We start from the raw sequence: 16,686 nt of genomic DNA, 5'->3' as shown, positions 1-16,686 counted from the left end.
TACCTTGTATTTTTTATGGTTGATGTACTTGTATCTTTTATCTCACTGTTTTCTATTTTATACATAGTAGGATACCTACAAAACACGGAATTTTATTTGAGCCCAGCTGAGATCTTCTGATAAGCTTATGCAAGTTTGTAGATGTTCAGGTGCATCTTAGGGCTGCTCTAAGTTTCCATCTTCAGGAAGAAGCACAACTTGAAGCTTTATGTCTAAAAGCACATCTCTGCAGATTCCTGGAAGTGTTCAGTAAGAAATGTCTAGCCAGGAAACACACAGAAGGTAACCTGACTCATGCATTTTGGTAACTTTTTTGGTTCCTCACTGACAGTTACCAATTTCTTGTCATCACTTTATTTTAGTCATCATACACAAACATCATCCCTTCAATTTCTAAAACATGCAAGAAGAAAAAGAAGTTAAGAATGAAGCATGCAGAAACTTACCATATCCTCCAGGGACGTCTTTCATGCTTTGGTTCTCTGAAGCGTTTTACTAGGGAGAAAAAAAAAAAATCATTGAAGACAATCAGCAACTTCCAAAGCAACAAAAATACAGAAAAGTGAAAGCAAATAATCTGGCAGAAATGTGACATCCTTCAATGAATTGGATCTTTCACTACATCAAACTCCAAGGATCCATTTCTTAAGAAACTGTCTCCCTTCTGTCTCCTCTAAATTCCTAGAGCTCCATCCTCTGACTGCCAATATTCCTCACATGAAACAATAATCCACATCTGACCACCATTCCATTGGCCTGAGCTTTTACGACTGCCCATCCAGAAAATTTAATTTCCAACAGAAAAGCAGGTATTAGAAAGAGCTGTTTCTTTTCCTCACTGGAGACCCAAAGTCAAATTTGAAAGTATTTTCATAATATGGGGCAGTCTATAATATCAGAAAGAAATCAAGTGAATTAGTAGCAGGACAAATACATTCTCTGACAAAGTATCTCTATTTTGTGGGCAAACTGAATTACAAAAGGAAAGCAGGACAGATTTTCTTTTAGTCTGATAATCCCTTCACAAAAAGGTTGACAGTTGTTAACTTATTGAAAACTAAAAAAAATCACTATTAAAGTTAATGACAACTATATACAAAGGCAAAAAAGTAGGTAAGTTTATCTATTGCAGTTTTAATGCAGTTTATAACACAAACTGTTTGGGCATCTGATAAAAAGCTCCTCTCATACCCTGCCCAGCTACTTCCATGTATTTCCAACCCCTCCCAGGTCCATCAAGAAGGATCTAGATGACTCCTGAAGGAACAAGTGTAGGAAAGTAGAGGGACAAGGGGATAAAAGCAGTTGCTGATGTGTAAACAGTGACTGGTCCATACATTTGCACTGTCTGGTCTGCAGTTTGTCCCACTGTCTTAGGAAATGCCATTTCTAACTCCTTCTGGGCAAGAAAACCTTTTTTCCTGCTGGGAACACACACTCAGCCATGCCACAGGTCAGACCTGGGCAGGGGCTGTAGCAGCCTCACCTCTGCCAGATCTAGCCTAATATCCTAACACAGATTTATTCTTTAATACAGCTCCAAATACTAAATCCTTACACATCCCAAAGACAGACCAGAGATAACAAGGTAATGTGAAACCTTTCCACTAAGAATGGGTTTTACACATGGGTTTTACTTCCTTCTGCCCAAATTTCAGTACCACTCACCAGTTCCTTCAACACAAGTCTTGAAAAATAATTATTTAGGCTCTTATTTCAGAAATGATCTCTTATATTAAAATAAATAAGCCTTGATTCCCTGCCACCCCTTCAAATTGAAGAGATTCTGATTTAAGAGGCACAAACCATAGCAGGTAGAGTCAGCAAAATATCAACAGGTATTTTAACCTGCTTCTCCAGATATTAGTGATGAATTTCAGTTTAATATAGGATGCTCTGTGTACGTCATGCTTGCCCAGCTTAAAAGCCTTTAAACCACATTCTGGTTTCTGAACCAATCTTAACTTTTTCAAAAGTAAGGCAATTTTCCCCAAAATCAACTGTCCTCATAAAACCATTAAATAAATCACCTTCAAGGTGGAGGAGCAGCACTTTCAGGCTGTCAGCCTGCCATCTCACTGTCACTGCTTCTGACAGCAGAGAGAAACTGATTCACCCCCATGAGAAATTAAAAAGTAACAAGACAAAAAGACTGTACATTTACACCAAAGATAAAGTTGTAATAGCAACATTTGCCAGCAGTTTTCCCTGTGAACAGCATGACACAAATATAAAACTTCTGTTAAAAATGAGCAACACTCAGCCAAGTTAACCAGTTTGTTATTTATTACAAGTCCTTCCCAGTCACATTATGGATTACTTTAATTAGTGGCACTTTTGTGTAACAACAGGAAGCCACAAAGCATCACAAAACAAGTGCAAGAAACAGAAGTTTCAACTTACTGTGGAGTTAGTGCAAGATGCTTTTCTGCAGACAAAATGGAATTAAACTGCTAAGGTGTGCCTGCTTTGGGCAGGGGTGAACTCCAACCTTAGGCTGTTGTCTGTTATTGCTATGAAGTTGTGTAATGCCTGTGGATTCATTGATTTCTTTTAAAAATTCACAAAAATTCATTTTGGAAGAGGTTATTCAAAAGCAATTCAACTGAAAGCACTTCAAATTTTATCTGTACTGAGAAACAGACTTGAGACGGTTTATGTTTCTCTGGCCAGTTCTAGAAACACAACATTTCACTTGAGTTAACATTAAACAGGAGAGCAAGCTTGGAAAGCCTGTCTTTTGGGAATGTACTGGCTGGCTGATCACACCACAAACTTCTATCCCCCCAAATTAAATGAGTAAAATCTTTAGGAGGTGCAACCTGATGAATATGTACCTGTACATTTGAAAGCCCAGTAGATCCACATGAAAGTGCTGTTTTCCCAGCCCAGCTCCTTGCAGCAGTGTCTGTGAGCATCAGGTGTTTCTGACAGATGCAGACACTACCAGGTACTTCCCAACACATCCCTGATAAAGAATCTGAGCCTTCCCAGTAACTACACTGAGCAAAAACCCAACAGACAACCACACTGGTAAGCTGAGGGTCCTCACCATGCTTGCTGTTAATACATTAATTTTGGAACCAAAAGCCAGCATGCTTTTTACAGAATTTTTATTGGCAATTTTTAAGCACCTATTAAATTGGGGAGGGGAAAGCAATTTTTACCCTTTCCCTCCCCCAAAATAAGTCAGGATTGCTGTTCCCAGCCCCACTCCCGGTTTCTCTTGGCAGTCTCAGCACAAAGCCAGGCTCGTGCGTGTGTCAGCTGACAGATGGGTCTCAATCTGCCGGCTCCTGCCTGCGAGGACGCGGTGCCGCTCCATATGCTCCAGCTCGGAGCTCCGCACTCGCACCAGCAACGACTCGCCAGAGTTAATATTAATTAACTAATAATGTTCAGAATTTCATGCTGAATTAAATGAAGAAAGAAGTGCTGCTTGTTTATACGTTCAGTGCCAGAATTTTTCAGGAAAGGAAATAAAAGCACTTCTGCCAACAAGTGTGTGAGCTGCCAGATGGACACATAATAGATAAGCATATAAGACACAGTATTGCTTATGCAAAATTCAAGTTCATTGAATTGTCTTCCCACTTCATTGAAATTCTAGGAATAATTAATGCCAGAGTGGAAGGGTTTCTAACACTTACTTTAACATAGCAGTTTTGCAATCAGAATTTCAGAAGACTCGTAGGGAAGAATAAAGGCCAGAACAGAGACAAGAAATAAAATAAAACCTCTCCAAATTGTCAATATGCAAAGCAACACTTGAAATTCAATCCAACCTTCCTCTCCTTCACCTCCTCAAGAAGTCCCACAGGAACTATTTTGCTGATGTGAAGTAACTTCAATATGGATTCAAGAACTCCAAGTTTCTGGATGGCTGCTCTTGTAGCAGCACAAAACTGGCTCATCTCACACCTTTGAAACATTTCTACATATCATGCACTACTGCATTTCTTAGATGCAGGTTCTGGCAGTTCACAGTAAGAATCTTTCCAACCCCAGTAAAGATCAAAGATTTCTCCAGCTCATTAATTTGAAATTAAAAAAAAAGTAAAATCAACATGTTTGATGTCCTCTGCAGCTGCACTACAACAATACTGCTCTTCTGAGGAGAGAGATGGGAATTTCACCTGTGTTTCCAGAGCTTCTCAAAACTCTTTCAAAGACGGGTCACAGACAAAGCATGTGACTAAATGTTTCATTTCGTAAACCTCCTACACATTTCTGTCATCAGAAAAGAACAGCTGAGCTGGTCAAAGAGAAAAGGAGGAAAGGTTGGTGAGGATCATATTTACACGTCACATTCCCATTTCCTGACGTGTGTGGGCAGTTTCATCTGGGACGGAACTGCACCCTTCTCACAAGTGCACAGGCCACAGGAAACAGCCACAAGTTGCAGCCAGGGAAATTCTAGGGTCAAAGAAGTAAAAAATTTCCAGTGGGAGCAATTAAACTCTGCAACAAGTTGTCCAAAGAATGTCCAGTGACTTCAGTCTGATAGACCTTGAGAATTCCCACGGACAATGCTCCAAGCAAGGGGACATGGGCTGGCCCTGCTCTGAGGAAGTGGGAACAGGTGACATTTGGAGTCCCTTCCAAGAAATATTGGTCTGTAAGTCTAGAACTCATTTTTTCGTGATCTGATGCTTAAAAAGTTCCAAGATTTGAACCAATTATCAAAGGACTAAAGTAGGGCTAACTGAAAATCAGACACACACATATGCGGAGGGACAGAATTTAACAGTGAGAAATCTGCTGTAGCTTGAGCTTCCCAAATAATGTGTTTGCAACCAGACAGATCCTCCGACACAGCCCTCACAGTGCAAGACTGCTGGGATCTGCAGGCTACTTTGGTATTGATTCAGATGATTTCCAGCACTCACAACAATTATTACAAGTTTCCTGTACAAGGCTGCTTTGCTCACTGAGTGTGGAGTAACAGCTGAAGTTACACCAAGCAGTAGCACCCGAGCTTGGAATTGGATGCAGATTTTCATACGGCCACTCTCAGAGAATGGCACTATTTTCAGAACATTTGGTTATCAGACCATATGCCTCACAAATTTGAACCTGCAAATTCTAACCCTGTAAAAAACTTGTAAAGTCAACTACATATGCAGGCCAGATTTTTATTTTTTAAAATTCTATTTAGGAAGACTTTGAAAAACACTGTTCTACTTGTTAGTATCAACACTTTTCCCACAACAGTGGGAACCACGTCTGTTCTGAACAAAGCATATGCACACTAATAATTCCTGGAAATTCACATGACTATGGAATGACAACTACCAGCGAATTTCATGTTATTTGTGATCTTTAACTTGAACTTATCTCCCTTTACTGTTAAAGCAAAGCATTTAAGAGGCTTTTCTTGCCATTCCACTTTTCCCCCCTTCCCATTATTTTCTTGGTACCAGTAAAATGAGAATAAGCAATTACATGAGATTACATAGATTTCCCCAAAACAGAATTTTTCTTTTTAGAATTAACTATGCAAGAAACAACATGCCCAATGAGAACAGGCTACAATGATGCCTTACAAAAAATATGTAGGTGTGTAAATCATGTATCACTCAGTTGCCAAAAGCTTTTGTGACACTTATGAGCTCAGCATCTCCTCAGTATCAAAGTCAAAAAAAAAAAAAAAAAAGGAATTCTGTGTGCATCTGTTTTAAGAGAGGTAATAAACATGATTGCAAAAAAGACCAAAAGAATCAGTGTTTTTGGTGTGCTGCTCATTTCTCCAGCCCAAAAATGCACTAAGCTCTTGGCAATTCAATTTTTGCCCTACTGGAAATTCTTCCTTCTACTCCTGTGTCCCATTAGCTACATGCCCAAATGCAGCACACCCTGACAGTCTGCTGCTTATTTCCCTACATAAGGGCCCCAGAATTCTACATTATATTTTTGCTTAAGGACCCAGACTTCTCCACACTTGAGACACCCATTATACTGAAGCAGAAATTATACTGGACTAGAACTCATTTCCAGTGATATTACTGCATTGGAGAAAGACACCATGAGCCATGGTTTCTTCATGACGAAAAAGGTTATGGAATAACTCACTCAAGGGAAAATTTTATTCTAGTCAATATTAGACTGACATACTATGAAGTGCATGAGCCCCCAGCTTTGCTGCCCAGCAAAAAGGATTTTTAAAACCTCTGTAAGACAGAAAACAGTATTAGTCACGTGAGTACCCAAACCCTTTCTTAATTCTACTGTGCCCTTGGCCTTAATGATTCTGTAGTGTAATTAAAAACTGGTCCATTAAAGATGGTCACCCAGGGAGAAACTTTATACAAAGCTGGACAAATAAAGTTTAATGACCCAGCCAGTTGGTTATTCAAGGACACGTCACACTAAAGATGCTGTGTCTGGACAGCCACGAGGTACCTGCAAACCACAGATCTTATCCCAGCCTCTCTGTTCCACTGGCAGCAGTGATGATAACATTGTGGTTAAGGCAGCAAAACCTTTGTGGGCCTGACTGGCACTTTTGTCAGAGCAGAGAACAAGGGGCTCTGTTTTACTGCAAAGTTAAACACACCAGTGCCAAGCATCCATCAAGCCCAGCTATCTCATGACCTGGGCTCTTTTGTCTAAGCACAGATGACATGACATGACTGAAAACAAGGTGTCAGCACTGGATTTCACATTATTTATCAAATGGGCAGAAGTGCTTGCTGGATAAATAAATGCTGGTGAAATAAAGTAACTGAAGTTACCTTTGTAAAAACATTTACTTCCTATCTGCTTCCATGACCAGCTAAAAACCTACCTGTAAATTTTGTCTTTACAAAGGTTTAGTGAGAGCTAAAACTTTATAGTCATTCTGTAGGGAATGGCTATCACAAAGTAAAGCTCCCCTTGACAGAGCAGGGGAGGAGAGGACAAATCATGATCAGGAAAAGAACCCTAAATACTGCTATATGAGCTTTGGAATAAATCAGATGATTCTGCTGCTTCAGAAAAGGCAGCCAAATGCATTACATGAGGCTGGTGGGTTTTTTATTCCTAACATGTACGTACTTTAAGCTCCAAAAAATTTTGCTAAATCCTTAGCTTGTACAGATTGGTTGTGGGAGACACAAATAAATCATATTACCTGCATAAAACTCAGCCTAAGACAATTTCAGCAAGACTGATCTCGTGGATCCTGGTAGCACATGACAGTGTGGCTCTGACAGATGCATTAACTTGGCTGTCAATAAAGGAAACAAATACGTCTTAGCAGAGCCAGCAGCCCAGACACACCACATCAACAGCCATTGTCATGAAGCTTTTTTCCTTTTTTTTAAAGGCAAAGCTTACTTTTAAAACAGCTGAACTAACTTAGCAGAGGAAGAATTAGACACAACTTCTCAGTTTTGATTGCTAACCTATTTGCTGTCTCCCCAGAGAGAGCAGCACTTTAAAAGTCATAAAATGCAACTACACACACCCTGTAAACAGAAGCATCCAGCCCTCAGCTTCCCAAAAGCCATGACAATGCCATGGCAATACTAAAAATAAAGGGCTGCAAATAACTGCTTTAAGAACTCTAAGGTAAACAGCACAAGTAGCTTAGGAAATATTTATCCAAATAATAAAGTTAAAAGCCACAATTCAGTCTTAAGAGACAGGCATTTGTTATCTTTGCATTTAGCATACACAGCACTGCTGGGTCAAGGTGTGCTCTGTTTGAAAGTCATAATAAATCACAGTTTCCCAGCACTTTCAGAGACAGATGCATTTGCTATTCTGTTTCTTCAGCAGGTACGAGACAGTTAAAGCAAAGCAAATCTAAGCTTCCAGTGGAAATGCCTGTGAGACTGGCTTTAGAAAGTTAATACAGATCCCTCTTGCAAACATTTTTATACTCTGAATCAGGTATCATTAAACAACTACTAAATGAAAAAGGAAGGTTGCTAGAAAAACAGCTGTACCATTCCTGTCATGCTATACAAGCACCCAGTGAAGACTGAAAAACACAGTCTACTGTGTTCAAGTGGATTTTTTTTCTCTGTTAGAAATCAGAACCATTTGGGAAACATGAATTATTTAGTACAAAACAAATAGAATCAATCCATATTAATGTGCACTAAGCAGCAATTTACGATTCACAACACCATTTTCACGTACAGCATTCACAAGATCACTCAATAATACATGAAGCTTTCTGAACATTATTAGTATGACAACAGATATCAATGAACTTTAAGTCATTCAAGCTGGTTGTTTTAAATCAGCTCTTGGGAACAGGCAGAACTGCCAAAGCACAACTTCAAACTCAATCACCATTCATTAAAATATTAAGCAAGGCAGAAACTGGAACAGTTTTAAAAGCAGAAAGCAAACCTGAAATATAAGTTCAGATACAATAACGATGTAAAAGGAAAACTGTAAAAACTTTGTAAAAGCAATAAAACAGCAAATATGTTAAATCAAGGAGGCCAAAGGTAGATATAAACTGTATGTTCAGAAGCTGTTTAAATTCTAAAGAGCTTTGCTTACCAGATTCAATCTTTCTAGGCTGAAACTATCAAACAAAGAAAGCATTTAAGTCCTGCGTATATAAAATAACATACGCTGTTAGTCACACCACCTGCCTCAAAGCAAGGAAGGTGTGCTGGAAGATGTTGAATGGCAGCTTCTCCAGCACCAGGAAGGAAGTAAAAGTGATTATTCTAAAAAGGAACTAAAATTTTAGGGGAATGGTTGGTCTTAGAAGCTGGGGGTAGCCAAAAACGTGATAGAAGGTAAAATGACTGAAAACTTATCAAAACGTATCAAACTACAAAAAAATTTTGATTATTATTAAAAACAAAAAAAAGGTGCAACATCTAGAGGAAAGAAATCATAAAACCCAGAAAAAACCAAGTTTAGTAACTTCCTTGACATGACTTTCTCCTGCTGTAGCTCTGCACGCCTGGGAACTAACTCACACCTGGAACTATGAATCTGAACCTTGAAGAGTGAGCTATGAGGAATTTGAACTGTAAATCCATTTTAGCTCATTTTCATTCTCAACCTTCCTTACATATGACAACAAATATATATAAAATGTGTGATCAGGGTAAGTGGCAGAAAAACAGGTCTTCAGTATCATGACCATCACTGTGAACAGGCTTAGTTATTCCTGACTAAACCCTAAAACCTCATCCCCACACCACATCACCAGCAAAGGCAGACTCATGCAAGCTCTGAGCTTGTTTTCAGTTTGCCAGAGATTTAACAAACTGAGTTTCACAGGGAATAATTTTTGCTGAGAACAAGAAATCTTTGAGAATGCAAAGAATTTCCTACCAGTAGGCATGAGAAAGCAGACCTGATTTTTCACTTCATCAACAAAATCCACACAGATAAAACCTTGTTAAATACCACTTTAAGAATGCAAACTTCATTAACCATGAAATTAATATCACCACAGAACGCAAAACTGCACCCTGTGTGTCTGTACAAATCAGCTCCTTACAGATTTAATTATAAAACACTGGTAAAGAAGACATTCACTATGTACTTTAGAGTTAAACACCAGTCTAGCTAACAGCCCAGAAGTTCATCCTAATTAAACACAGCTTCAGAGTTTCTCGATAATTTATCATTTAAACAGTTTACAAATGTCAGCATAACTTATCCTTTTTCCTAAGCATTTCATAATGTGAATGACATGTGTAATTGTACTTAGAACAATCTTATTATGGGGCCTGCAACTACATCCAGCAATCAGCTGAGTAATAAGAAAATGTAACACTTTCTGAGCCAGCAAGACAAAGTAGGGCATCAGACCTAATAAAAAGAGACTTACAGATTGCAGATTATTTGTCTAAATTGGGGCCTTATTTTAATTGTCTTAACTTTTACTGGCATGGCATTTCAAGGACACTTAGTGACAGTAAAATACTAATGACCTGACATGATCAGGACATGAGGACCAATAAAGTGCTATTACAATCTATGGCAACTAAGAATTGGACATCTTGCAAGCAGTTTTAATAGAAAAACAGGTTATTTCCTTCACTTAAAAAGGATCAGCTGAGCAGTTCCCAACCCTATTATTACTTGCTTTTATACAGCATGAAATTTGTCAGCAAGATTTGCCTTTTTCTGGAGAGTTCACAATGGACAGAATTTATTCCACATAGATGTTCCATATGTTAAAGAGTACTACAATCTTAGCATGGTAAAAGAAAGTAATTTACTTTGCTAATTTAGCCAGGGTTGGACTTCTTTCTTCTTCTACAGCTCGAAGTGCATCTCTCCTATTTGTCTCAAGCACGGCTCAGGATGTCACAGAGGCACTGGAAGGGCTGATGATTTATTTAAAACAAACAAGCAGCAGCAATGCTACATGGCTGCAAGCGACACCTCACCATCTGGGGATAAGGAAACACTGGATCATTGTAAGGCACAATTTACTAGGCCGTGACCAAAGTGACCTCACAGGGCTTTTCCAAGTCCTGCAGCTACAAGCAGACAACCTACACACCAACAGCTACTGCAGTGCACTGCGATACCGATCGTCACTAATTGCCATGGAATGGGCCCGAAGGAGGAAGAGAATAACACATATTTCTACTACCATCACCCCATCCTGTTTCCTCCCTGGCCCCCAGCCAGCCGGGAGGGAGCTGCCTCAGCCCTTCACTGCCAGGCAGCCAAGCCCTCGGCGGACTGCGGGTCAGGTTAGCGCGTCCCTCCGTCCCTGCACGCCTGCAGCGATGCCGAACCCCCGGCTCTGACCCCGGGCCCGGCTCGCTGTCGGGCGGGGGGCGGCTGTGACCCGGCCAGGGCTGCCCGCGGAGCTGTCCAGGGTCCTGCCCCGACCCCGCCACCCGCGAGTCCTGCTGCTCCCCGGGGAGCTTTTGTCACCTCCTGCTTTTAAAAAATGCTCTCCCAAACCTCGCCTTCTGTCACAGTTCAACAGCACATCTTACTAGTCTTCCTCTACCTGCAGAGGGATTCATCTTCGCTGCTGCGATACCCAAGAGTGCTCCTTAAACTCATTCCCAAGCACACATTGGAATGCCAGCTCTGCATTTACCTGGCAAGTCACCAGGAGCTTGCACTTGTGAAAGTTCTAGGAAAATGAACAAAGTGCGTTTTGCATCGCGTGTTCGGGTGTGCAAGTACAATGCTGTTCATATTTTCATAACTAGGAATGTTCCCATTTGTGATTTGAAACTTCTGTGTGAGACAAGTTTTGATATCAGACACACAAAGGACCCTGCTGAGGGGTCCTCAGGAATTCATGTAAACACACGCTGCGATCACTCAGAGCAAATACATTCAAGGATGCAGCATTATCAAGCCGGAATAATATAAAATCTTTTGAAGAAATGCTTTTATTAATAAAGTTAGCAGGCCACTGCCCAGCATCTTAGGAAATGCCATGCAGAATAAACTAGTTGCTGTTTCTCAGAGGTCTGTGCTTCACGGCTGATGTTAGAGAATATAAAATGTTCATAATTTCTAAGTCTGCTCAAGCAGAAAGAAAATTGCTATAGAAAACTACTAAATCATATGGTTTACACCTTTTGTATCCAGTAGCTTATTTTATGCTGTTTTGTTAAAGGCAACTGGAATTACTTTTAATTCCTTCTCCCCAGAACATTATTCCCATAAAATTACTCCCTTACCTTCATGCAAATATGAAATAATTCCTCTGAAAAGCACATTTTTGCGAAGGCATTTCAAATTCTACTAAATTACCTACTTAGATAGCTTATTATGTGAAAAAGCATGGACAGCTTTTTAAGGGGGAAAACCTTGCTGTAAAGTTAACTAGCATTAAGGATATAGTCTCAAAGTATTTCCTTTAAGGTACTGTAAGCAAAGAGAGGACCTTACAATATAGATAGTATATTTTATTAGAATGGTTTCTTTTTGTTTCATCTGTCACTCTCAACAGCAAACTTACCTAGTCAATTATTCACTGCACCTGTACCCAATCATTCCACTATTGTAAACCCTTCTCAGCCTGAGTACAGACATAAACTGTAACAAAGCCATAAAAAGGGAACAGACTCCCACACTCTGGTCTCCTTTACAGCATATTTTTATTTTCCTCACAGATAGACATAAACCTTCTACATGTAGAGAACCAATTGACTCCTCTAGTTCAATAACTCATCAATACAACTCACATTTGATTTCTCAGCCATTCCTAAGCAGCCCAAAACAAACACTGCCACACTCTGATAAGGTACCAGTCTTCTGACAAACAAGCTTAGTAAATAAACTACTTAAAACATTTTGTAAGACAGGGTAAAGGGATGGGCAGTGGGTTTTTCCCTATCCCTTTTCCAGGTTTGGGTAATAAAAATGGAGTTAATTAAACCTACGCCTAATGTCATACATGTATGAGAATACCATGCCAACACCCCTCTCTTATCATTCACTACCAATAAAAGCCCAACCACAGAATGCTCAGAAGGTGCTTGCAATTACTCACAGAACACATGGTATTATACTAAAGTATTTAAAACCAGCTTCGTGGCATCAGGAAATAAACACAAATATTGCACCAAGGAACCTCAAACACCTAAACAGCAAAGCCATCATTTTAAATCAAGATCCTTATGAAAAAAGAAAAAAATATGATAGCAGCAAACTTTGAAAAAAATCTTATCTCTGGCCTAGTGACCTGCAGCATAAACATACTTTTCTTCCATTGAAGGAAACTCATTAAGACTTCCTGTTATGAAGTGGCTTGGCTTAAATAAACCAGGGTGAAAAACAAACGTGTGTGTAAGGCCAGAGGGATGAGAACAAAACCAAACAATACACTTAAAACCAGCAGGCTAACAGGCTTGAGAGTTAGTGACCAGAGTCCAAGAGGGCTGCCAGTCCAAGCAGACTTGCCAAAATGAGGCGGTTTTTTATCAGTTAGTTCCCTTGGACAGGGAGTGAGAGCCTGCGGTCAGGAGAGACCCAACAGAAGTCGTCTCACCCAACTTCAGTTCAGCTTTTTGTGTACTGGAACTACTGTAGCATCTGGGTGAAAGTGTTTCACACATCTTTAGCCTCACAGCTGAGCAGTAAAATTAATTCACAGTAATTAAAGACAACACACAGGTGGGCTCCGATAGTATTAGGTATATTCACTACTGATTCAGACATCAGGAAAGGATCTCCCTGCACACTCCCTGATGTTCTTCACATCAAGAACAGGAGGGTACAATTTGGAATCAGAGAGACTAAGGAGTGGATTTGTGAAGCCTTAACTTACAACAATAAAAACCACATGCAAACTTCTACTATTTTAAGGGGGATAGGGAAGCTCCCATATAAACTCAGGATAGATGATCACCAGCTAAAGCACCTTCTACAAGAAAAAGATTAGGGGGTTGTGACAGGTTGTATCTGAATCTAAAAAAAACCCAGAAGGAAGTCACTCATTTAAATGGTAGGGTGAGGTGAGTGAGTGAAACTGATCCTCATTCCCTGTGTTTCAGAACAGGAAGGCAAGAGCTACAAAGAAAAGGAAACCTAGGAATTAATTTCAAATGAACATTTTGTCAGCTCAAAGCGAGAAATTCACTGTTTCTGTCACTTCTTGGTTGTGCCAATTCAGTAGTGAGGGAACAGTGGTAGGCTGATAATGTGCCTGGGGCAAAAGCCTTTCCTACAAGTACCAGAAGACAGTCACAGCAGGGCAGTTCCCACGCTCCTCCTGGCAGAGAGCCACCACATCTTCCATGAACTAAAAACCTGATTCTTAACACATTTTAGCCTTTAAAATACGAAGTTTGAATGATGTCATTGGCAGGTCAGCTGACAGCACAGCTTTACAGCACCTGAACACGGGTATGAACAAAAACGTGGCACACTGGAGTGTCAGACCTTAAATTATTTTGCTTTAAGAATCATCCTTCAGTTATTTGTACATGAACATCCAGCAGTGAGGCACAGAAAAGGTCCTTCTTCTCTTACAGCTTATGTTTAAAAATATTTTCTTTTTTTCCACTGAATGCAGGCATGGTAAAATTAATCTAGAAAAGGGCACGTCTGGGTCAGCCTTTGATTTAGCCACTTACCAAAATTTCTTATTCTTTACCTGTCAAATCGAATATTTTTCAAAGAAAGATAGTTTCTGTGCATAAAGAGCAATTGTGCAATGTACCTCTGGTGCCATTACTTTAATTTCTTTTACTACAGAGGGTTCAGTACCTTTAATCACAACCAAAGTTTTAGAACATCTTCTTCTAGTGTTTCCTTTCAAAAAAAAAAAAAGAAGACAAGTGACTTCCTCCTTATTAAATTTAAATACCAGACAGTCATGGGTCTTCAGTTCTTTTATTTTTTACAGACAAGAGCTGGCGAAATGATACAGCTGCACACAGAGAATTACCACTGTTCCAAAGGGACCTGACTGCAGTCACAAATCTCAAGCAGCCCCTGCCACTTATTTCTCCCTCAGCACCAGCACCTCTCTTGTAGCCAGACAGCTACAGGACCAGAGCTACTCCAGCCTAAAAGCAACCACAACTCCTCATTTATTTTTCTTGCTGTATCAGTCCTGTGATCCAGCTCCAGCAGCTGTGTCATCCCTCCTGCCCCAGCAGCCCAGGGACAGGAACAGCTGTGTAGGTGCCCAGATGTTTGCTAAGGTCACGGTCCCCCTCCGGTCTCAGCCACAAGTTCCTGCTTCGCTGTCACATCAAGTCCCATTTGTTGAGGAAACTTTAAAGGGTTTGGTACAACACACCAGGTGTTTTGCATATGACATAAAAAGGCTAGGAACATTCAGACAAACAGAATTTTTGCACAAAACAGCCCCTAACAGAGAGAGAACTGCTCTTGTACCAGTGTAATAGGCCCACATGGCATCACCAGCTTCTCCTCCTGCTCAGGGAGAGGCACAAAACACTGTGGAAGAATACGTGTCTGTCAAAGCTGGGACAAACATACCTGTCCCTCTGTTTCTGAATAGATGCACCTTTAAGAATGATAAGTTGCTATGTTTTTGCTCTACTCTCCTTTGGACAAAGACTCCTTTTCTCACCAGTACATTGCGAGGACTGGCTGGCTTCCTTCCACTCCCTTCCGCCACAACTGCATCAACGGTCTCCTCACAGCTCATGGTTTAACAGTACCTAACCCAAGTCAGAAAGTGCAGCCAACAACAAGGTTTTCATTTTTCTTGTCTTCACTTAGTCCAGTGTTACTGTAGAATGCATAAAGAAAAAAAGATACCAACCTGACAACTAACATCTGTAGTTCTTCATCTTTTTATGCTCAATCCATAAGAATTACCTATTTGTATCCCTTAAATTTAAAACCAACACTGTGTACCCATCACCTTCTTACACAGACATACTCCTGTTTGGAAACTGCTAAAACTTCTGATTATGAGGCTGCAGTCACTGACCAAATGCTACACCAGTGATTACTGCTGCCCTTCTGCCACAGGATGACAGCTACACACATAGCTTTTAGAAGAGCAGTGTAATTGTTAATAGTGACTGAGACACTAAGGCATGCAAATGTCTGAGTTAACCATAATAGTGTGACAGCAGCAGGAAAAGGCATCAGTGCAATTCTAATGTAAACAGGATCTTGGTCTTTAGATCAAACTGCAAAACACGTCTGCAAAACATGTTCTCTTTTCCCTCTCCCACTTTTTGCTACTAGCAAGGTCACAGTCAGCTGAGTAATGGCACTGGGCTTCTTTTCCCCTCCTCAACCCAAAGGATACTGACTAGACCACGGGATAGAGTCAAATCCACCAGAACTGTTTCACGTTGTTGTGACTCCCTCACCACAGGGCTGGAACCACCACAGACCTTCCTTGCCTTTCCACCACAAAAAAAGCAGTGTAAGGAGCTGCTGCCCATCAGCTGAGCTCTTGTCAGCGGCCACACAGCTCTCGGGCTGCTCCAGCTCCCAGGAATGGCCCTCCAAGGAAGCGAGGCACGATCGAAACAAAGTGCGACTTTGCTGCTGGTGACATGACAAGGTGCACCTGCAGTAAAACTGCTCAGCCAAACCCGTGACTTCTGTACATCCCAAACCCGAGCGGCTCCGCACACACCACCTCCTCCTGCTGGCAGTATTCCAAACAGAACACACACCCACCCATAAATTCTATCAGCACGGGTGCAACATTAGGAAGGCAAGTTTGAGAAAGCGAAAGGACTTGAGCCACCGCCTCTGAGGCCTCCCCGCACGGCCCCGCTCCGCCTCACCCGGCACCCACAAAGCGCTGCCGGCGGCTGCGCCCCCCGAGGCCGCCGCGGCCCTTCCGAACCCTCCCCGGCCGGGAGTCCGGGACTGCCCGACCCTTCCCGGGACGGCCTCGGGGCAGCGCGGCCGCGGCACCGCTAACGACCCCGACCCGTCCTCGGGCCCGCCCCGCCCGCTCCCCGCCAGGCCGGAGGCCGCGGCCCCGCCACTCACGCATGAGGGTGCTGAAGGCCACGACGCCCAGGAGCCCCTGCAGAAAGATGCCGAATCTGTCCATGAGGGCGCCGTTCTCGCAGCCGCGGTCCCCGGGCCCCGCCGCCCCGCCGGGCCGCGGGGTGCCGGCGGTGAGGCCGAGGCTGCCGTTGGGCGGCGGCGCCCCCATGGCGAGGCCCGGCCGGCGCCCTCAGCGGCGCATGGCGGCCGTGCCGGCCCCGCTGCCGCTCCGCCCCGCTGCCTGCGCTCCCTGCCCGCCCCGCTCCCCGGCCGGCACCGCCCCTCGGCCCGCCCAGC

General features: G+C 41.9%; 1 protein-coding gene across 1 annotated transcript in view; it reads right to left on the bottom strand.

The window, feature by feature from the left end:
• LOC121660151 (store-operated calcium entry regulator STIMATE-like) overlaps positions 1-16,573 on the bottom strand; it is a 39,878-nt gene extending 23,305 nt beyond the window's left edge. Inside the window, 2 exon segments of the mRNA XM_042019228.1 lie at positions 447-495; positions 16,390-16,573. Coding sequence (XP_041875162.1) covers positions 447-495; positions 16,390-16,558 — 218 coding nt within the window. The 5' untranslated portion in view covers positions 16,559-16,573.
• Between the last annotated feature and the right edge of the window lie 113 nt (positions 16,574-16,686).

The sequence above is a fragment of the Corvus kubaryi genome, unplaced genomic scaffold, assembly GCF_017639235.1.
Source record: "Corvus kubaryi isolate FWS band 111438036 unplaced genomic scaffold, C.kubaryi_AGA036_p1.0 124, whole genome shotgun sequence".
Lineage (NCBI taxonomy): Eukaryota > Metazoa > Chordata > Aves > Passeriformes > Corvidae > Corvus > Corvus kubaryi.
Note: the sequence above shows the minus strand (reverse complement) of the source record. Positions and strands in the feature narration are given on the sequence as shown.